The 22489-nt window shown below is 39.5% G+C and overlaps 1 protein-coding gene across 1 annotated transcript in view; it reads right to left on the reverse strand.

Annotated features, from left to right (window-relative positions):
- Positions 1–4200: 4200 nt before the first annotated feature.
- The window catches only part of GRM5 (glutamate metabotropic receptor 5), a 377245-nt gene continuing 358956 nt past the window's right edge, over positions 4201–22489 (reverse strand). Inside the window, exons 7-8 of the mRNA XM_004385539.2 lie at positions 21698–21793; positions 4201–5101 (exon numbers count right to left, since the gene is read on the reverse strand). Of these exons, the coding sequence (XP_004385596.2) occupies positions 4201–5101; positions 21698–21793 (997 nt within the window). The remainder of the gene's footprint in view (positions 5102–21697; positions 21794–22489) is intronic.

Genomic DNA, 22489 nt, shown 5'->3' on the forward strand with positions numbered 1-22489 from the left:
ATGGTTTGTGTTTGATTTGTATTTCCATCTTAATCTATTGTGCATGGGCTTCTTTGTAAACTCCATAATTTAAACATGTAGGTCATTCAGAATTAATTAATAGTATCGCTCTTTTGGTTTTGGAAAACACTATTAAGACAAATTCTAAACATTTGAGGGGAAGAATCTTAAAGTCATATTATAATTTCTTTTTTAATATTTTCAAAAAGTAACTGACTTCACAAACACCATCTATAACACGATTTAGACAACTGAGCAACAGGCAACTGTATTTTAAAATGCTAAAATGAAATACATTTATACAAGCACGGAGCGAAACAATGCTGATAAAAATGTTAAACTTTATGAAAAAAAATCATTTGCAATTCACATCAAAATAATTTCAGGTTCTCTATTATTTTAATAGTACAAGCTGCAACAACAGAAAAAGAACAGATACGCGCACACAGTTTTTAAACCAAATCAGTTATAAGTGCAGAAAAAGTAAATACAAGCACTTTTAGCCCACAGAAATCTTTTAGAATTGGCACCATCTCTCTAAAACATCTATATTCTATATAGATTTCTAATTACAACACCACCAGCAGCTGCCATGGAATTCTAGAAATACACACAATATACATAGTATATTTGTTCACATTGGAAAGATCAGTGAAATTCCGCCAACTATTTTATACATGCCTTGTTCTTCAATAGAATAGTAGAGAATTCTTCCAGGCCTTAGTTCCTCCTCAAAATGAATTCTGATTTGTCTTTATGCTTTCACTGATCTTTATTTTTTCACAGTATAAAATTGTAAATGGTAACTATAGAGATTCTGACAGCTTGAGGGTTATTAATAAGCTGTTGCTAAATGTGAACTCATATCTTTGAAGTCTCCAAAACACGTACATTTTACTGAGAGACTAGCATAGGAAATGTGTTTTTTGTTTACTTGTTTGTTTTTTCCTTAAAAAGAGTGTTTAATTCCTGGTTTGGAAGTCACAGAACTGCAGCTGAGCCATTATATAATTCATTTACAGTCAGAAATAACCCCTGGTCTTTCTGATCACTTGCTGGTACCAGGAGTAGCTTGGGAAAGACTGTTACTATCGAAGATAAGCATATTGGAGGATTTGCTTTCTGTCATTGCTTCGGTCAAGTTTTTCATGATTTTCCTTTCAATATCCCTGTCTGTTCCCCACCCCGAACGAGAAAGTTGGTTCTTTCCAATCCAGATGTGATCTTCTCAGACTGCCCACACGCCTCTCCCAAAACAGAAGAATGAGTGGACTGCTTAGATACTCAGCATAAGTTTATCAGGCCAGGTCTTTTTGCTTTCATCATGGAACCAAACTCTCCTTTTAGGCTCACTTTTCTGAGCCTTAGCAACTCACTGTAATATCCCCTTCCTTGTAGTCATGCTGGTCCCAACTGAATTATCACTGGGCACCAGGAACAGATTGTTTTCAAGGAAATTCAACAAGAATAATTAATCAAATGATTTGTGAAGTTCATTTCCTAGCCCTAGAATGAATATTCAGTTCTTTTTGTAGTGTAGATTTATTACTTGGAACCTGGTGTAATAATTGGCAAAGAGACAGAGTTAGCATCATTCCAAAATAAAGATTTCAAGAATGTGTTACTAATAATATTATGTCCCATATACAGTGTATTCAATGAAGTGGTAAAGGTTATAGAAATACAGAGAAAAGTAGATCTTGTTCTTGTCTAATTGATTATTTTTCTCATTACAGTTGCTTGATTATGAGTTCATATGGAATTATCAGACGGCAATTTATTTGCATTAAATTATAATTTTTAACGAATTTCCTCAGAAAGTAGTGAACTTTTTAAAGAAATACATTACTAACAAATTAGAAGAGAAATTTAATCATGGCTAAAGTTTTAAAATGTTCTACTGATTAACAGAGGGAAGTGTATTGTACTTGAGAATAAAATGGAAATCAACATAGGGATTTTATGAAATAAGTTTTAAAACTTAGGTAGTAGAGCATATTTAGAAAGGTTTCAGTGTTTAAGAAATCAAGACAGTAATAGCCTGGCTAATGCCACCCTATTGATGATGTTTCAGGAGTACTAATATTTCAAAATATTTGCCTTTGTTTCGCAGGTAGATGTAGACATTTGCTACCAATGCAAACATGAAACTCAGCTAGATTTTATTTCTGTTTCAAAAGTCTCATTATAACACTTGCGATCAGGGTGTTCCGATGATACTATTTTCAAGTCTGGCATGGGAGGTTTGACTTTTTAAAAATTAACATTTCAGTAGATTAATGTCAGTTTTGGGAGATTTGATTTAAATTTAATATAAGAACAGATATCAGGAAAGGCAATAAGCAGTATGTTATAGCTTTTAAAAGTGGAGAATACTGAATTTTATCGATGGATACATTTCCATTTCTCAATTACTGTTTTCTAAAGTAGCATGGGAAGTGGGGTGAAAAATATATACTAAAATAAGGAAATTGAACTAAAGGAAAAAGGTTCTATGTATTTTTCTCTCTGCCATAAATATACTTATGCCTCATGCAAATCTTTCTAATAAGGCTATCTTTGTGTAAGGCTGGGTCAACTCAACTTTAAGTTTTTAGGACACCTCCTCCTTTTTATTACTATCCTTATTTATAAAAGGAAAATATTTGGCACCTGAGGATAGCTGTAATGGGAGGCAGAAAGAGATGACAGTGGTTTCAGGTCTTGAGCTATGAATTCTATCTATAAGAGCCTATCAAATCACATGTGTTTCTATTACAACTTTAAATCTCTTTTCCGCAATATTGAAAAAGTGACAGTATGAAGTGCACAAAATCATACTAATACTTATCTTAAAAAGGAAAATGTTAATAATTGCTTTGCCTCTTTTTGGAATGGCTAAGAAAGATTGTGTGGTTTGTTTTATTAAGGTTCCTCTGTTTTAGTATTGTGTATTGCTTTGAGAAATCTACGTTTGTCATAGTTCATAGCTGCCTTATTTAAGCAGCCAAGAAATGTTAAAATCACTGCTCACTGGCATAGCTGAATCTCTGCTAAGCCAACTTGACACAGTTTAAAATTTTCAGTGTATTAGGATTTTATTAGTTCTTCAAACAACAGTCCCTCCAATCATGACGACGTCTTCATTGGGTCTATGGAACACGCTTCCAGTGGTCGACTCAGAAAGAACAGAGGAGCTCTTTGTGCATCAGGTTCTCAAAAGAAAGGAATGAAGAAGCCCAAATGCATACTTTAATATTTTAGCTGGCAATATTAACATAACCGCATTCATAAGGAGTGACCGAGTTTCATGAAGGAGATAGCCGGGCTGCAGCTCAAGAATTATTATTATTATAAAGAGAATTTCCAGCTACACAATGCACCCCAGTGAGGGAATTACAAAACAGTATTCCAGAAAATTTTTTTTTTTTTTGCTACTCCAGTATTGATTGGCAACATGGTGAAATAGTCAAGAAATCTTCCACTGGTTTTCTTGGTTAATGGAGGTGAATCTGAAATAACTAAGTGGAATCCTGGATGTAGGCTTTTGGAAGAGGATTTCACAACCAAATTGGAGAGGAAAGTCTCTGGTAAAAGCCCTACTTACCTTAGTGCAGCACTCACTATCCAGTTTTGTGTTATGTTTGGGACACACTCAAAAGAACGCCTTAGTAAATACCGGGCCCAAGTTACTACTTCTCAGAGTCTTTAAAGGAAAGGGGGAGAGGGGCGAGGGAAGGAGAAAGGTTGATGTTTGGTCCCAGATTGTGAGTTTGTTAGAAAATGTACATTCATGTTTGATGAATCACAGAATCTTCTGGGAAAAGAATTAAAGTAAACAAAACTGTTTTTTACAGTTGCTTATTAACTATGCCTTTTCCCCTCCATTATGCCGTTTCACACTCACTGCTTTCCTAGAGCAAAGCACTGGATATGTAACTGTTTTAACATACTCCTTGTCAGCCCTCAAAAATATAAGCAGTGTTTCTTAAAAGCCCATGTTTTCTAAGGCCACTAGAAGAAAATCTGCCAAAAGATTTGTAGTTGTTATCGTTGGTTGTTGTTAAATAGCACTATTAATCTCATGTTTCCATTACGGACGTACTTGGCATCTCCTGCCTCGGGTCTTAACCAGGTGACTATGCTTGTCACTGTGTCTGTGTGAACACCGAAGGTCTCGGCTCTCTGCACGTGGAACAGCGCACTGGTTTCCAAAGACATTCACAAGGATGAGGAGCTTTGAGTGTAATCTCTTATGATAAGTGTGTCATATTTGGGAGATGAGGGGATACAGAGGGCCGACTCGGACACGGGCGAGTTGGGGGTTGTACTCCCCGAGTCCACCGAGTCTCTGAAGGGGGATGGCGGGGTAAGAGCCACCAACTCCTCCAAGTCCGGCTTGCCAGCCGCAGCAGCCTCGGGCCCGGCCGCAGGGGTCTCCCGGGCAGCGCCCCCGGCCGGCGGGGCCCCCACCGCAGGCTGCGCACCACCCGTGACCTCAATGGCGGGCAGAGGCTGGATTTCGGCGAACGTGGTCATGGTCGTGGGCAGCTGGATCTCTTTGGGGATCAGGTAGGTGGAGCAGAGTGGGGTGCCCACGCCGGGGCTGGGAGCTGTGGTGGACAGCATCATGGAGTTGAGCTCGCTGATGTTGGCCGTGAAGCGGGTCACCACACTGCTGATCTGCTCCATGAGCGAGCCCTGCGAGGAGCTGCTGCGCGCCGCGGGCTCCGAATGCAGTGAGGGCACATCGTCGTCTGTACGGCTGACCGACCCAGCGCGGTGGCTCAGCGTGCTGATAGGCGACGGCGAGCGCGGCCGTGCGGGCGCCGGGAAGTGCTCTTCGGCCTCCGTCACATCATACAGCGCCTTGGGGCTGGCTTCTGGGGGCTCAGGCCCGCTGGGGCCGGCACCTGAGCCGCCAGCACCGCCTGTACCTGTGGCTGCGCCCAAGCTGCTCGCGCCCAGGCTGCGGATCTCGGTACTCTTAGGAAAGGGCTTGATGACAGCCGTTTGGTTGGGGTTCTCCTTCTTGTTGATGTGAACAGACAGCCTTTGCCACAGGTGCTGTCCCCGGGTGCTTCTCTCATTCTGGGCCCATGTGACAGATTTTCCATTGGAGCTGTAGAGAGAATGGAGATGAGAGGTGATTTAGCGAGGTCCCTAGGACGCTTCGACATGGCTTCCCCAATGGTGGGTGTCTATGGGGCCTAAAGTGGGAAAGATTTTTCTTATTCATTCAGGAAAGAGGGCAGCGAAAGACACCACGGAAAGCGACCATGGAAGTGGCTTTTATTTGTTTTGAGTAAAAAAAAGAAACACAACTTTTATCTGGCCTGCAGTTTATCATTACTATGAAAGTGTGTCAGAGGGGTTATTAGTAATGATGAGGAAGTATTTCTGGGGATTCTGCGGTAGTTCTAAGCCTACCAGTGAGTGCAACAGCTGTTTGTGCTGCAAACATAGATACACAAGGGCTTGCAGTACTGTGACTGTGTACAGAAATGCCTGGCACAGGGCAAGGGCTTCCTAAAGTTAGCTGCCACTGAGTGGAAACATTAGATTTAGGACCTAGTAAACTCAGCCAACTGAATCATCCAAGGAGAGAAGGGGTAAGCAACTCAAGAGTTACCAGGAAGTTGAGAGTGGTTCCAGTTTGGTTTTTATTCTGTAGCCCGATGGTTGGTATATTTAACTGAGGATTTCTGTCTGAACTGACTTTGAGCATGGTTTACTTAGTCTGCTATCTGCTGGAAAATACAAATTCAGTGAACTCATACATAAAATTTTAATTAATTAGAACTTTTCCACCTCACACAAATTCTCACAAATTTATTTTTAGGCCTAAAACTTGAATAACAATTCCATGAGGGCAAGTGCTAGAATAAAAATCAAACCTGTTGCAGTCGATTCCGACTCATAGTGACCCTACAGGACAGAGTAGAACTGCCCCATAGTGTTTCCAAGGTGCAGCTGGTAGATTCAAACTGCCAATTTTTTGGTTGCAGCCATAGCCCTTAACCACTGTGCCACGAGGGCTCCAGTGCTACAATAGTGCTCTTAAGTCAGTATCTTGCTGAATGTTGTCTCACTGACTTGACTGACTCCTTAGGGCCTTTCTTCCTCTTCCCTTTCCCAATCTGTTCTTGTTGGTCTCCACTCCTGGGTCTGAAAGCTGCTCTGATGAAGAGGCAATGGGTGCCTGGGCCTCAGAGCCTGACTGTGCCCTCGTTACCGCTGACTGAAACTGTAGAGGCTCTGTCAGGAACTTTGCATATGGTCTGAGGATGTGGCCAGTAATTTGGGTATGTTATATGGAGAGACCCTGGTGTCATTCCCCATCACAAAGGAATCCAAGGTCCCTGTTACGTTCACACAGCTCTGTTTTAGGGCCTGTGACTAACAAATAGTCTTGGGCAATCTGGAAACAAAGGCTTTGGAAACCTATTTTTAGCATCTCAGCCACCGGTCATTAACCTTAATGGTGCAAGAGATCCCAGCCTGACTCCAGACCCCAGGAGTTTCTGATTAAGTCTCTGGAATGGGTTCCAAGAATCTGATTTTTACAAGCACTGTGTCCCTTCCCCCCAAAGTGATTCTGAAGCAGATGTTTCACAAGCCATAGAATGAGAAACTCTGACAAGAAGCTGTCCTTTCTCTCTGGATTCCCATTGCTGCTCCCTTGGCTGTTTGCTGGCGAGCTGGCCTGTTTGCTGGAAGCTTGAACCTTGTTTGGCACCCATCTGCCTTGGGGTTGCCTGGCTGCAACTGCCAGGTCCACTCTGCCTGTGACACCAGTTCTCTTGATGAAAGACCACTGATTCTACAGCCCCTTTAACAACATGTTTCTTGACTCTTTCCCACACTGCTTGCCATTCCTTCATCTGTCCCTTTCCACTTTGTGGTCTTTCTTTTTCTGCTCCTTCCTCTTAAGTCTCATTCCTTTTAATCTGCCTAATATATTGCAAACTAGTGACCTCCAGTTTTCTGGAATGTGAGATTCCCCACCTCCACCCCCACCTCCACTTCCTGCAAAGAATGATCGTTTCCGGGTTTGAAGGCTAGGGGTACCAACAACATGTAGACTTTCCTTTCCAGTAAAGTTTCAGGGTTTGTTTTTTCTGTTTTACATCATCTTGATCTGCAACCTTTAACTTTTCACTGCATTACTTTGCTCTTCCCAGATGTCCACTAACTTCTGGCACAGATTATTAATGGGGTTGGACTGGGAGTTGCCAACTACTCCCTTTCTCTTCTACTAGCAGGATAATAAACAGGCAACTGGTTAAGGAGCAGTTAGGTTTTCAGGTCACTGAGGCCCTTTTAATACAAAGCATGTGCTAGAAACTAGAATAGCTGTATTTATTCTACTAAGCTTTACTCTATTGATGTTCTTGCTTCCAGCCCAGAGAGCTAGGAGATTTTGCAAACACCTGCTTTTTAAAGTCTTTCTCTCTTGAATGCCTTTAACTTACTCTGATGAAACATAACTTTGGGTATTAACAGTGACAATCTTTGGACTCACATGTAGTCAAGCACAAAAACATGATAACTGATTGAAAAATCTTTGGATGAACATGTGAGAAAGAAACTATCCTAAGCAAGCAATTTTACACAAATTACTGACTTCTTTCCTGGGCACGCCTTTGCTCACAAAGACCAAGGGCATGGGGAAAAGAGCACTGAGGCTGTCTGAATAACACTGGAAATGGACAGAGGAGACACAAGAGAAATGGAGTCCAAATCTCAACACTTCATTTCATTCCTTGGGTCATGAAAGATTTTCTCCTCAAAGTGTATAGAATCTCTTGGGGTGGGGGGTGGGAACTGACCAATGACAATCTACTTATTAGTTGAATATAAGAACCATGAAGATAGGGACCTTATCTATCTTGTTCAGTGGCACACAGCAGGATCTTAATAAGCATTTGATGGATGAGTAAGATTCTTAAAATAATAGGGCCAACATATGTGTCCTGGAAAAGGCACTGGACAAAGAATCCTAAAGCCAGTATTCTAATTCTGGGTCTGCCATCCTATAATTATGGAAAAGAGCAATCTCTAAGCCTCCATAAAAGGAAACAGTATTTCATTTGGTCAAGATTGCTGTGAGGATTAAATGAGATAATGTAAGTGAAAGGGTCTGGTAAGGAAAATGTGCCTGAGCATGTTAGTTTTTGCATTCCGAATGCATACTAAGTCTCAGAAGATTAAAAATAATGTACATAAGTGCTATTTTGAGCTCTGGTTTAAGGAAGAGAGAAATCAGTGCGAAGTAAAATAGGTAGTAAAGACAAAATTCTCCTGTCTGTTCCTCCTTTATCTGACCAGTTGTCACAAATATTGGAGTTCCATAGGGCTCATCGGTGGCCTTTTTTTTTTCTTTTTCCCTAAGCACTCTCCTTAGGAGAAGGAGAATTCCACAGAATTCCACATTATTCCTCCTCCGGAGATGTTCTTTCATTATTGCCTCTCCACTCGTCTGTCTCCTTATTTGCTTCACCAGTTGTTGCTCGTTTTCTTTGTTTGCTTTTAGGTTTTATTTTGTCTCTTCTTAAAGGAAGCTTTCCTGACTCCCTCCACACACCTCACTAAGTTAGGTTCCCATAGACCCTGCATTTGGCACATATAACTCTTTGCTGTATGTCTATCTCACTTGCTGAATAGGGTGCCATGCAGGCAAAGACAGAGAGTTTGAGTTTCTTGTTATAGTCGTAATACCCGTCACATTGCTTAGAACACGTTAAGTGCTCAATAATGTTTCTGAGCCAAATTTTATTCTTAATTATTTTCCTGTTAGAATTAAGCTATAAAAATAATTCAATAGCAGTGAAATTCTATTACTTTGGTTCTATATACTTTTTTATATAAATCAATAAATAGGACTCAGTGTATACAGATAAAATATATTTCAACTAAATAAAAAAATACAGTTCTTGGTACTACAATAGACAATCACAAAGGAAGTGTTCATTATTTTTTAAAATTCATACGTATCTGTTTCGGTGAAACTTCTCATTGATGAAGCTTATTGAAGCAGTATACTGGTGGAAAAGAGAAAGGACTCAGAATCTGTATCCAAAATTTATCTCTTATTGGTTGAGTGACTTGGGCAAATTATTTAATAATTTGGGGACTTTACAAAGCATAGCAGTCCTGCTAATGCAAAGGGTTATTCATCATCATTCAAACCTTCTATTAATTGAGGCTCAATGTTATGTTTGTGATTTATGCTCAAATTGTTTTCTTTGTAAAGCATCAGAATTACATGTTTGTCCTGGGGGCTTGAGGTAAGAAAAAGGAAAGAGAACTTTTCCGTACCCCTCTATATAGCATATTAGTCCCCTCTACTGAGTATCTTGGGCTTTAGAAAGGAGGAGGAGGAGGAAAGAGAAAAGGGGGACAGGACATTTGGTAAGGGGAGGGGGGGCGATGGGAAACTGGCTCAGAGAAACTTGTTCTTTTCCACAGACTGATTAATCCTTTTGCAAAATATAACACTGTGAAGTCTAATGTTCTCTCTTTTAAGATGATTTACTCTTTATTTCTGGGGGAAAAAAGCAGCATTTTAATAGCATTATTTGAGCATTAGGAATTTTGTTCGTTTGTGTTTTTACATTTTGGTTCTACCAGAATGACACCTTAGACCTTTAATCTTAGGAATTTATTGTCCCTTTTCTTTCTTTCCATGTGAGTCACTTAATGATTTACTTATTTCAAGTAGGCTCTCTTTTGTTACAGGCTTATTAGTACTTTCATAACGTGCAAAGTGTGGGGGGCATCAGAGTAAACAAATATATCCTCTGAAAATTAACAAATGCTTCTTATGAAAAAAATAGCTTCATTACTAAATCTCTTTTGTTTGTGATTTTGAGTTCAGGGGTAACCAGGAGAGAGGTGTACTGTGATTATCAGCTTCCCAATAAGAAAAGTATTTTAAGAAATGTCATTAGTGAATATGCCTGTGGAACAATGCCGGAAAATATTAGGTCAATGAAAGAGTCTCAAATTAAGAAAGCAGAAAACTTGCAATTTCATTTTCTGCTAATTTTCTTAAACTTCTTATCAGTCTGTTTTCCTTTCCATACTTTGTTTCATGTTGCGGTGTATGGCAATAACACTTTAAAAGGAAGTACTGAGAACTTGAATATTGTTTACATTCAAATATTCCAAAATTAGGTTGAAGAACTTCATTTTGAGTCTTGCTTAAAACTTTGTTTCGATTTTGAAAATTATACTAAGAAACACATCCAAATATATAACACAAGGGCAGAATCATCTGACTAGCTATCTCACTGAGAGAAACAATTTAAATAGCCACCATGATGTGTGAGTTCCTAGAGAAAGCATTTGAGTAAATGAAAACGAATTCAAGGACTAAATTATCTAATACAGACACAATAATCAAAACAAAAGCATTTTACTTTTGGGTAATGATTGTAAAGCACTCTTGGGAGCACTCTGATTTTCGAAGATATGTAGGATCGATGTCATTACAGGTATCCTCCGCTTTTTGAAAGTTCGATTTATGACACTTCGGTTTTATGAAAGACCTACATTAGTACCTGTTTTCGCTAACCAAAAGAAATTTGAAGAGGATTTTCGCTTTTACGAAAAAAGAGGAAAAGCAAAATAGCGTTTAGCGGGAGAGCCGCACCGGTTCTCAGTCCTCCTGAGTAAGCTAGACGCTTGGTAAAGTGTCTGCATCAGCGCATGCACTGCCAGTTTTACACAGCAGCTTGACAAGTTCCTCCTTTCAGACTCCTCCGCCCTCACTGAAGGACCAGCCACATCCAATCAAATGCCTGGTGACGTGTAAACGCACTATGCATTGCAAGATACCACCCTCCACTTTTTGTCCTCTGTGCATTTCTCTAACTGTAGGACTCATCCCTTGACATGCACAGTTAATATAGATCCTGCTCTTCGGTTGGATTCGAATCCTGGCCCTTCAAGCCAGCCCCATGTGCCATTGCCAGCTAGGCTACCCGGGGCTGCCATCCCCACCACCACTACCTCTCAGCCTTCCAGTGTGCTTGCTGCAAGTCTTCCTGATTCTGATTAAGTGAAACTACACTGTGCATACATTATTTCCACTTTATATAGACTGTGTATTTATCATATCATTCTTGTTTTTACTATATGTCTGTATTATTTTAGGTTTTATGTGTTATTTAGTATATTTTTTGGGGTCTCAAAAAATTTTCCCATATAAATTAATGGCAATTGCTTCTTCACTTTACACGATTTCAGCTTACAAAAGGTTTCCTAGGAATGGTCTGCTTTTGGATAGAGGGAGAACCTATATCCCCCTTTCAAACATGAGAGAACTAAGGCTCAGTGAGACTAAGGTGATTTTCCCAAATCACCTAGCAAATGGAAAACTGGGGCTAGTACCATCTCACGATTTCTAATTCCAATTTCCATGATGTCGCGCTGTCCCTATTTTCTTTTTGAAGTGAGCTCTCTTTTTTCCAAGGAGAAGAAGCCTCAGATGGTATCTGGGGATAAAATCTTATATATTTTAAGTAGATAAATCAGTCTTTTGACTTATATTCTCTCTTATTTTTCCTGTGTCTCTGTACTTCCTAATTATGTATCTGCATCTCTCTTCAGTTATTAACTGAAATAGCACAGACTGACTGAGCACCTACATTTATCAGGGATAATGATTGGATGCTCTGATGATGAAGGCACTTGAAGCCTAAAACTATACAGGTTAATATAACAGTTCTCTCAACCTTTTTTTTTTTTTTTCATGCTATGATGTAATAAAAGACAATTGTCCTTTGTGAGCACAGTTAATGCCTATCCTGATAGTTGTAATTGTCTTTTGACTTATTTTGGAAAATCAGTAAATGAGAATGGCATAATTGCAGAGATAACCTTAAATCTGCACAGCTTTGAAAATTTTGGTGTTTCAGTCAGTATTGGTAACAGATCATATGTGACAGTCTTCATAAATTATTGCAACTCCTCATTGCTTTTTGATACTGTGGTTGAGAGTTATTGATGTAAGAGGTTATTGATATGTGATCAAAGAGGGTAAAATTGAATTCAATTTAAAGCTAACAGTTTGAATTATTTACAGCATTTTGAAGGAAGAGAGTAGTTTTTCCTTTCCCTGAGGCTTTGAAAGAGGAAACTAATGGGCAAGTGGAAAGGGGGGCTAAGGGGAAGGAGGGTGAGGGAGAGTGATGGAGATTGGGAACAAGTAGTCAGTTCATTGGGATTATGTGAGGTATGGATCACAAGGGATTCCGAACATCACATGAGGGAGAAACCATTTCCAGCAGGAGTAGCAAGGCTGTCCACAGGAGGCAGATTGTATCTAGACCATCAATAATTGGTAGATTATGGTGAAATACAAAAATAGAGTGGTAGGCATTGACCTCCATGAAGGGAATCGGTGACAGAAGTTCAGGAATCCACAAAGAATGTTAAAGAAATAACCTGTAGCCCAGTTTGATTGTGTGGGGATGGAGCAGAAGTGAAGGCATCAGATGTTTGAGTTTGGACTTTTTTTTTTCCTGCTCTAAAATTCTTTGTGGCCACTCCCAGCTTAGAAGGATCTTCTCCTTTCTTTTGCTGTCTGAATAACTCATCAGTAATTAACTTCTTATCATTGTCTGGAACAAATAGGTGGTCTAATATATTAGACCAGAGAAGTTGTCTAATTATTAGATACATATGTAAACTACAATGCTTGACCTATAAACGAATGAATAAATAACTACTCATGGCTTCTTTTCTATGTTATTCTTCAACTATAAAAATTCTATATTGTTATTTAATATTTTATATGTTTAGTCTTCTTTCTCCAGCCCAACAAAAACAAGCTTCATCTGTTGACCTTAACCTTAGTCTGTCCTCAGTCCTGTTTCTTCTTCAGGAAAATGTTGAGGTTTAATTAATATTTGTTGAGTTAATTAGTCTTTTAGGCAATGAGGAAACCTCCAACCTTTCGGTTAGCAGCTGAGCACATTAACCATTTGCACCACCCATGGACTCCCTTAGCAGCAATAGGAGGCTTTTTCAAGATGATGCGCATCCATTCAGGGTGCATTATTTAAGTGCCTAACGGTGCCCTCATTCCTGCTACTTCCCCTCCATCCCCCCCCCAAGACTACTCTTATGAAGAAGGCATTTAATATAGTAGGCTATAACGCAGGAGCATGTGCCAAGCATAGGCATTTTGTTGGATTATCACAGTTTTCTTTCTCAAATTAAGCTTGTTTTTGATCTGTAGTTCAGTTACGTGGGCTCAAGCCTCAAAACTAAACCACTCCTCACACCTGAGATTTAAGCTCCAGGCTTTAGTTGATTTGCTCTGACTAAAGATAGAAGGAGTTTTTCTCTATTATTTTTTTGCCAAAATAGAAAATGCTTTCTTCCCGCAACCACCTTTCGATTTCAGTTTAACTACCTCAGCTAAAGCTTGTAACTTAAGTCAGATGTATGAAGATCACTTTAGTTTTGAGACTTGAATGCTGGTTGGAGATCTACCACTAACATGCTTATTACCTATAGCAGGCTCCTGGTTTAAGGAGGTAATTTTTCTTGATTATATTTTCTTATTGGACACGAACATATTACAGATATAAGGCACTAAGTTCCAGTTCTGTCCCCTTTGGGATGCTGAACACTGTACCCCTGCACTATTAAAATGGCTTCTTAAATCTATTCCATACACCACTGTTTTGCTTATGTCAGTTCTTGGTTGCTCACAGACAACAGAGATCGCTCCTTTCTCTCAACCCTTAGAAAGTCAATTGTCCTTAAGTGCTGTTGAGTCAATTTTGACCCACAGTGACCATAGTTCAGAGTAGAACTGCCCAATAGGATTTTCTAGGCTGTAATCTTTATGGGAACAGATCACCAGGTCTTTCTCCCATGGAACAGCTGGGTGAGTTCGAACCACTAACATTTTGGTTAACTGCCAAGTGCTTAACCATCTCCATGTTCCTGATTAATTTTTTTTCACTTGCAATACACTTTCTTCTGCATATTTGTCTGATCTCCTCATTCTTTTATTCCTCAAAATATTTGTATATATGTGTTTTCACATACACATTATTATTAATTTGTAGGAAAAAATATTGGAGGCAGTTGAAAACATTATGCTCATTTTATAGATTATGAAACTGAGGTTTAGAGAGGTTCCAAGGACTTCTGTGCACAATGGTAGAAAATACCGAAGCCGTCAAATCCTGTTCTGTATGATACCAAAGCCCATGACTTTTCATGGCTTACTGGTTCTAAGAGTAGGGCATACAGAGTAATATAAAAGCACAGTTTCTTCCTTGAAGATGTGGAGTATAATGGCAAAAGATTGTTAAATGTAGAAACCAATTTCAAACCTCTTTGAATTCCCAATACAGAACATAATGCCTTGTGCATAGTAAGCAATATATAAACAATTGTTTGTTTGTTTTAAATAAAGGATCCTTGTGTTGAAGAATCAGTTCAAAATGACTCCTGGAGCATAGAATTAGATGGAATAATTGATTCACCGTTTAGCTTTACTGAATAACTTTTGCCCATATTTCGGTATTACCCAACTAATGGGAATATGGCAATAAGATTAAGTGGATACTATTGTGAGATTTTTACCCACATGTTAAAGTGGGACTAAAAGTAGAAAGTATCCTCTATAATTCACTTTCTTCTCTAGAGCTTAAGGGTTTGAATTTGATGACTGCTCCCATTTGGGTTTGGCATTTGTTATATCAGAAACTATTTTATTTCCTTCTTCCTTTTTACAACGAATCAAGCTGTCAAATCTGTTGTCCCAAAAACATTTATATTTGCATATAACCCCTAAAGTATCTATAAAAACAGATTGTGTGTGTATTATCATATATTTGACAGGCAAGGCTAGCAGCCTTCCAAAACGGCTTTGACCAGCTCCTCCTTTAAAAACTAAAATAAAAATGAAAAAGGGTGTTAGAGAAGAAGAGGATTGAGCAGAAACTGAGACGACAGTCATGAAATCCAAGCACTCTTGTTACTATTTATTATACTTTTTACACACTGAAGAGAAGACTGTACAGGTTTAATAGCATAAATATAATATACTCACAGTAATTAGTGATTCTTTTGGAAAAACTAAGCAGAAGGAATTAGGAATTTGGGTTCTGTCTATGGCACTTAATAAAGCTAGTTATTTCTATTCAAATCACTTTGAGTTTTGTTGGTTTTAGAAATAATTTCCCTGGGAAATTGTTTGTAACAAGATTTCAAGGATTATTATAAGCTACTCTGATATATAATTTTGTTCTTTTAAATAAAATTTTTCATCACTTCTTTGCTAATTTTTATAAAGTTAATTGGCAAACAGTGTAGGAAGGAAGAATGGCAATAGTTGGCTTATGAATAAATGGTGCCAGGATCAAGTAAGTTAAAACAAAATTAAACTGATTTCTGTAAAATTAAACTTCTCAAAGCTTTTATATGTTAACATTCATAGAGAATCTCTAAGAAAGAAATATAGCATATAGTATTTGCTAGATTATTATCAGAGGAGCCCTGGTGGTATAGTGGTTAAGAGCTTGGCTGCTAAGCAAATGGTGGGCGGTTTGAACCTACCAGCCACTCCATGGGAGAAAGATATGGCAATCTTCTGTAATGATTTACAGCCTTGGAAGCCCTATTGGGCAGTTCAACTCTGTCCTGTAGGGTCACTATGAGTCAGAATTGACTTGATGGTAGAGGGTTTTTAGATTGCAATCCCAAACCTTGTCCCTGTCTTTTTTTTTTTTTTCTTTTTTCCCCTGACATGGAACATCTCTTGAACCGGATTTAGTGTCCCTCATATTATAGTTAGTGAATTTTTCTTCCAGGAATTCTTGAAACCTAACCTTGTAACTGTAGATCATGTTGTTTAAGGCTTCAAAGAGGCATTGACATTTGAGTTGGGTTTTGAAAACTTAGTAGGAGTTTTCAAAACCCAACTCAGTAGAGCAATAATGGGGCCTGGAGAAGATGAATAGAAGGAGAAAGGAATGGTAATCCAGTTATAAACACACCACGTGTTAACATGTGGCATTGTAGAAAGGAGTCTGTGTGTTTGGAGAATGATAAGAAATTTGGGATGTCTGGAGAAGAGAACATATGTGCTGAAAAAGAATAAAGGTCAAAAAGTTAAGCTAGGGTTAGGTTGTGAAGGACCTTGGGATTCTCAGTGGGTGTGTTTGGCTTTTATCCTGGGTGGCAGATATCATACTGGTTAGAGTGTGAATTCCAGAGTCAGATTGATTTATACTCCAATCTGGGCTTTACCACTTACTTTTTCCTAAGATGAAATAAGAGATCGTACAGGTAAATCACTTAATACAGCATCTGGCTTATGTAAGCACCCAATAGATTTTGGCTGCTTTTACTGGTAACTATGGGAGAACATGAAGTATAGACCAGGAAATTATATCATTGAATTAATTTTGTTATTATTAGATTCATTTTATTTACTTTTTCAGAACTGATTTCTGAGAAAACAGCCATTATAGCAGAGTGGAGAATAAAACAGAAGACAAAAATGACCTTCTAAACTGAGTAACATTGGGTGATAGTATTAGTAACTGAAATGTATTGACTGCTTGCTGTGTGCCAGGCAGTGTGCTAAGGTGCTGTACTTGCATTACCTCATTTAATCCTCACAGTGACATAATAAGCAAAGTGCTGCATTTTCATCCTCATTTTATAGAAAATGGAGATCAGAGAAGTAAAATGACAGTCCAAGGTCATACCTTGGCTGGAGTCAGAACCAGGATTTAAGGTTTCAATTATTTGTTAATGTTCTCTAAACTACTCTCTTATGTAAATTATTTAATCTCTAATAATACTAATTAATTAATTTGTTAATTAATTTAATATTCTTGAGCCTCATTTTCCTCATCTGTAAAATGGAAATAAAAAAGATTTTCCTTATAATATTGGGAGAATTTAATGCATAATGTGTGTGAGGAGCCCTGGTGGCATAGTGGTTAAGAGCTCGGCTGCTAACCAAAAGGTCGGCAGTTCAAATCCACCAGCTGCTCCTTGGAAACCCTATCGGGCAGTTCTACTCTGTCCTGTAGGGTCGCTATGAGTCAGAACTGACTTAATGGCACCTAACAACAATGTGTGTGAAGGGACTATTAACAGGCCATACATAGTTATAGTAATGTTAACTATTATTATTTTAGAACATCCCTAAATATAAATTAGAACACTAATCTGGAATGACTCCAGGGAGGAATGAAGAGAGAACTACTGCAGAAGTCCTAATTTATTCCTAAGCAACTAGCTATCTTCTACTGTACTGGGAAAGCAGAATCTTTCTCTCCCATGGACTCTGAGTTTTATATAACTGTATGTTGCCCTTCCTGAGCACTCAATTCAGATTTATTACTGTTTAATTTTTACTACTCTTAATTCTGTTTCACTGGCATAATTTATGATAATCAGATAAAGAGTTAATCTGAGGCATAGATAAACCTATTGTCCTATGAGAGAGGGGTTCTGTACTACTTTGCAATTATCTATTTTTCGGACTTTCTTCCCCGTTAGACTACAGATTTTCAAGAGCACTATCAAAATCCCATTGCTATCCAGTCGATTTTAACTCATAGTGACCCTATAGGACAGAGTAGAACGGCCCCGTAGGATCTCCAAGGAGCAGCTGGTGGATTCGAACTGGTGACCTTTTGGTTAGCAGCCATAGCTCTCAACCACTGTGCCATCAGGGCTTCTTCAAGAACAGTAATCATGTCTTACTCATCCATTTATATCCAGAGGCTAGTAAGTTCTTGGCTCATAGTAGACACTTAATAAATGAGTGTTACATGAAAGAACAAATAATTGAATGAATGAAAGGTAAAACAATCCTAACACAGACATGACATTTTGGAGCTATCTTCCAAATCTGAGATACAGCTAATTTAATAATGACATTACTGTTACCAGAATTTCTAAGGCTTTATTAAGTATTTATACCCATTAAAAGATAGTTGCGGCATCTACTACGTGAGAACCAACTTTGGGGCATTAATAATTCACATAACTGATATTGTGAAATATCAACAGTAAAAATAACCCCTTTCCACCCTTCTTTCTTTAGCACTGCAGGGGGCTATAGCTCCATCTGTTACATTTGACTAAGGCAGCCCTTTCTCAGGGAGAGACTTGGAGACTCAGAATGTCTAGGCCTCTACTTCATGGGGTACAACATGAGCACGTTAGAACACAGACTCCAACAAGTACACTGATGAAAAGTCCCTACTGAGATATTTGGAGATAACAACATTCACTGGTGAAGTTTTAGCCGTTCCTGAGGTTGCACCCTCTTGGTATGAACTCACAGAGTAACAGGGTTTAGAGAATTTCCAGTTCTTAGAGCACCTGCCTGTTTAGGACTCTTTCACTTCTCCTGCAATGAGGAGGACTCTGCGCTGAAACACACTTAGACTGTCCACTGTGAAAATATGACAAGATGACAAGTTACACTATATTCAGACAGAAGGAAAAAAAAAAAAGAAAACTGTTCACATAAGGGAACACAGCAACATAATATTTCAGGAAGCTAGAGTGTTATGGATACATATAATGCTCTCATTCCTTTCCAACTGTAGAGGTAGAAGGAGAAGGGGGAAATGAGGGAGTGTCTGTAAGTCCTTGCCACTCTTAGAGATCAAGATAATGGTCTTCTGCTGTGCTATTACTACATAAGTTGTAAAACTCCCTCTCTCCCCAACAGGCAACTTGGCTCTGGGAGAATCACATTAGACATGAATTCATAGGATCCTGCCCATTCCACAATTTTATTACCAAAAACATGGGCAAATGAGATGCAGGGTTACGCTCCTGGTTTTCTATGGTTGTTTGAGCTTCCCTTAGCACTTCCCTGGGACTGGTTGTTTGGCAATGGCCACAGAACCAGCCCATATGTCGCAAGAGTAAATGGCAACATGGGGGCCTTATGATGCTTGGCTATACTCTGGGAAGCAACTGGGGAGAGGGAGTAGGAGTGGATGAGAAGGAAGTTTTTTACCAGCTGATACTAATAGGACCTGTTAAAGTCTCACATACATATTATCTTTTCCATGTCCTTCCATTGAATTCCATAGTAAGCAAAGTGGGATTGATTACTGCTACAATGCCTTCCTTACTAATTGTTTACACTAAAGTTGTCTCCTCTCTGGCATCTTTTCCCTTAATGCTTATTTTAAATTTATTTCTCCAGGATAAATGTCAGTGTGCATGTGTGTGTGCATGGGCATGTTTATGTGAACAAGTGAGAAGATGGACAAAAAGATACAAAGGCCTCAGGAATTTTGGCTTCTCCCTTAATATGCCTCTAGACTCTTTCCACTCCCTAAGGGAAAGCTCTCTTAGAGCACTGAAGGATTTTCTACCCCACTCTTTGTCAGTTTTTCTTTAAGGCTACAGAAATGAGACAGAAGAGAAGGTAAAAAGGGAATACCATTTGTTGCCAATGTTTCTGTGGGTATGTGGGGCTGAGGTGGTTACTCAATCAGAATAGTTCCTACTACAGAAAACACTATTTGCCTCTGCCCCACTAGGACATATCAATATAATAAGCCTTGCTATGATCATGGCTATACCCAAACAAGTGAGGAAACAAAAGGTATCTTGCTATTCCCAGTATGGCTCAGTCCTAGAGAAAATTGGATCATTCCCAGATGGACACATTTGCTTCTTAAGGGACTACCTCTACAGATTTGGATCTGACACAAAGAAGCTTGGGCCGTTTGATCCAGGGTCCCCTGACCCTCTTTGTCCCACCTTCTTCCCCTCACCCCATTCACTTGGATATTCTCGCTCAAGCCGGTTTTGGACAAATCTAATTCCCAGATTATTCAGATCTGAGTTCCCAGGATTGAATAAACACTCCCAAGAACAGTGGATGGTAGAATTGAAATCTAATGCTTGGTGTGAACAGGTCCATATCCTCTCCTAGGCAATTGAATTGTTACAAAATATCCATTTATGAACTGACAAAATTGGAATGACCTAGGAAGCTTGTTAAACTAGGCTATATAGCCAAAGATTTTGCTTCAGTAAGTTTGATAGGCAGCCAGGTTTGCTATGTTGGCGAACTCCAGTTCTAGACCATTGAGACTCAAATCAGAAGTCATTCTGGACAGAGCCCTTGAGCCTTCATTTGATGTAGTCACTTCCACGTTGTCCAGCCAACTTTGATGCCTGATTTTCAAGGGCAGGAATTGTGCCACTGTATAATATCTAAGTGGAAGGAAACCAGGAGTCCCAATAATAGTCTGTTAAGTTATTCTCACAAACTGATCCATTGAGACTCTTCTTTCTGTCACACTGAGATCCAAAAATAGCTGTATAAAGGGATCATGGACATAAGGCCACCAGATACATCAATGTGCACACTTATGTGCCTATGTGTGTACACACAATCATATTTCTTATCTCTGGGAGCTATGGACAAAGTCAGCCAAGCCCTTGGCCAGGGCTGCCATGAATGACTGCTCAGGCTGTACGCTGCATAGCTCTGGGAACCATTCTCACAGATTGCAATGTGAATGGTCCCTCTGCAGTTGTGCAATGCACTGATCCTTGGAAAAAGTGAGACATTATATTAAAAACCAGAAGGAGCCCACCACTGAGGAAGCAAACACAATGTCTGGAGGTGGAAATTTGGCAAAATGCAATGGGATTGTCTTCTTGCTGTGCAGCTGGGTCACAAACTCAGCTCTCAGCACGTGCACACGTGTGTGTATACACTCTACCTCCTGGCCTTTCCCTTTCTCTGGTCCAGGCTGATTTGCAAGAGCTTCCCTTCCATACCTCTGTACCAGAGATGGATTGAGAAATGCCACAACAAATTAGAAGTGGAGAGTTAGCTCATGGTGGGTGGTCCCCCAACGCAAGCTTCCTCCAGGGTTCTGGAACTGTTTATGCCAGTCTTTGCAAAGTTTATCTCCAGAGCCCTTTTCCTGAAACCCAATCCCAAGCCATAAAGCACGTTCATTTCATGCAACACAGCTCAGTTGATGCTTATAGCTCCAAATACCTCAGTTTACTGCGTATAACTCAATTGGGGTTACCTAGCATGAAGAAACATGCACAGCGCAACAACAGGGAGCGTTCAGACCAAACAGGAAGAAGTAAAGGAGCTGCAAAGCTAGAGGAGGATTAGCTTTCCTCATTTCAGTTCAAGAAAAGCTTCTTGCCTCTATAGTGCTCTGGTTTGGGGCAGCATTTGCCCTTGGCTTTGAGATGATATTATAGTCAAAGGAAGTCAGATAAATTCCCAGGCTTCTCTGGGATCAGGGGCTGGAGTCTTCCCTCAATTGCAGCCCTTTCCTCAAAATCAGTTCCAGGCCTTTGCATTTGTTTTATGAAATGATGGACTAGTCCTGTGAATTTCCTCCAATCTCTTCCACTTTGCAAACTCCAGAACCATTTGACTGATAAGTAAAACCCCAGGGGAGAACTGATTGAGAGCTATGACTTCAGACATGCAAAGCGCTGGGAAAACAGCAACATCTGGGACAGGAGGCTCCCATCACTTCACATGAGAATGGCATGGGTTTTGCAAATTAAACACACAGAAAACCAGTGGTGGCCCAAGTTGGACATACTGTATGGAATGCACAGTTTAGTGAGGACCTGGACCAGGGAGCCGCCTGTTCCTCTAGCTCACATACATTTATTTCACACCACCTCAGGCCACTCACGGTTTGCTTACCTGCTCATTGTTGCTCTCCCACCATTCCCCATACTCCCTTTGGGGGTGAAACACTCTATTTCCGACTTGTGCTGGGCCAGTCTCCTGTCTTTGTACCTGGTGAGCATGAACAAGGACAGGAGCAAACAGAAAGACGTGATTGTGTGCTTGACCGCCAGGCTGGGGAAGAGCCGTGGCTGCAGAGAGGGCCACCCCATGCTGAAACGGGTTCCTGTGATATCCGTTAGATGATTGTGACGTTATTTATATAATGCTGGGGATGATTTTGTGACTTCTTAGTTAAGCCACATGTAGTCTACCCTTTACATTACCTATTAATCTATTACACTTAATAATCAGTAATAAAAGGAATGTAATTCCTAACATCTAAGAAATGGATGAATATCAATAAATTAGAATTTATTTAGTGCTCACCATATGCCAGGCAGTGTAACAGAAATTTACCTAAATTTAATCCTGACAACATCCTTGTGGCAGAGGCTCTGTTATTATTTCCATTTTACAGAAGAGGAAACCTAAGATTTTAAGGGTTAAATAAATTGACCAAAGACACACAGAAAGTGGTGGGGCTTGGATTTGAACTCAGGGGGCTTAAGTCTAAAACCTACATTTTTAACCATTATAAAGTATTGACTTCCATTATCAGTTTTACAAAAACATTATTAACGAATCTTCATTGAGTGTTGCTATGCCTGAGTATTACGTTAGACACTAAGGATACCGAAGAAAGAATGCACGTTCCTTGGACGTGAGAGGTTTATATAACAAGCTGAAGTTTGACCATCAGTATTG

This window comes from Trichechus manatus, unplaced genomic scaffold (genome assembly GCF_000243295.1).
Source record: "Trichechus manatus latirostris isolate Lorelei unplaced genomic scaffold, TriManLat1.0 scaffold00140, whole genome shotgun sequence".
Classification (NCBI taxonomy): domain Eukaryota; kingdom Metazoa; phylum Chordata; class Mammalia; order Sirenia; family Trichechidae; genus Trichechus; species Trichechus manatus.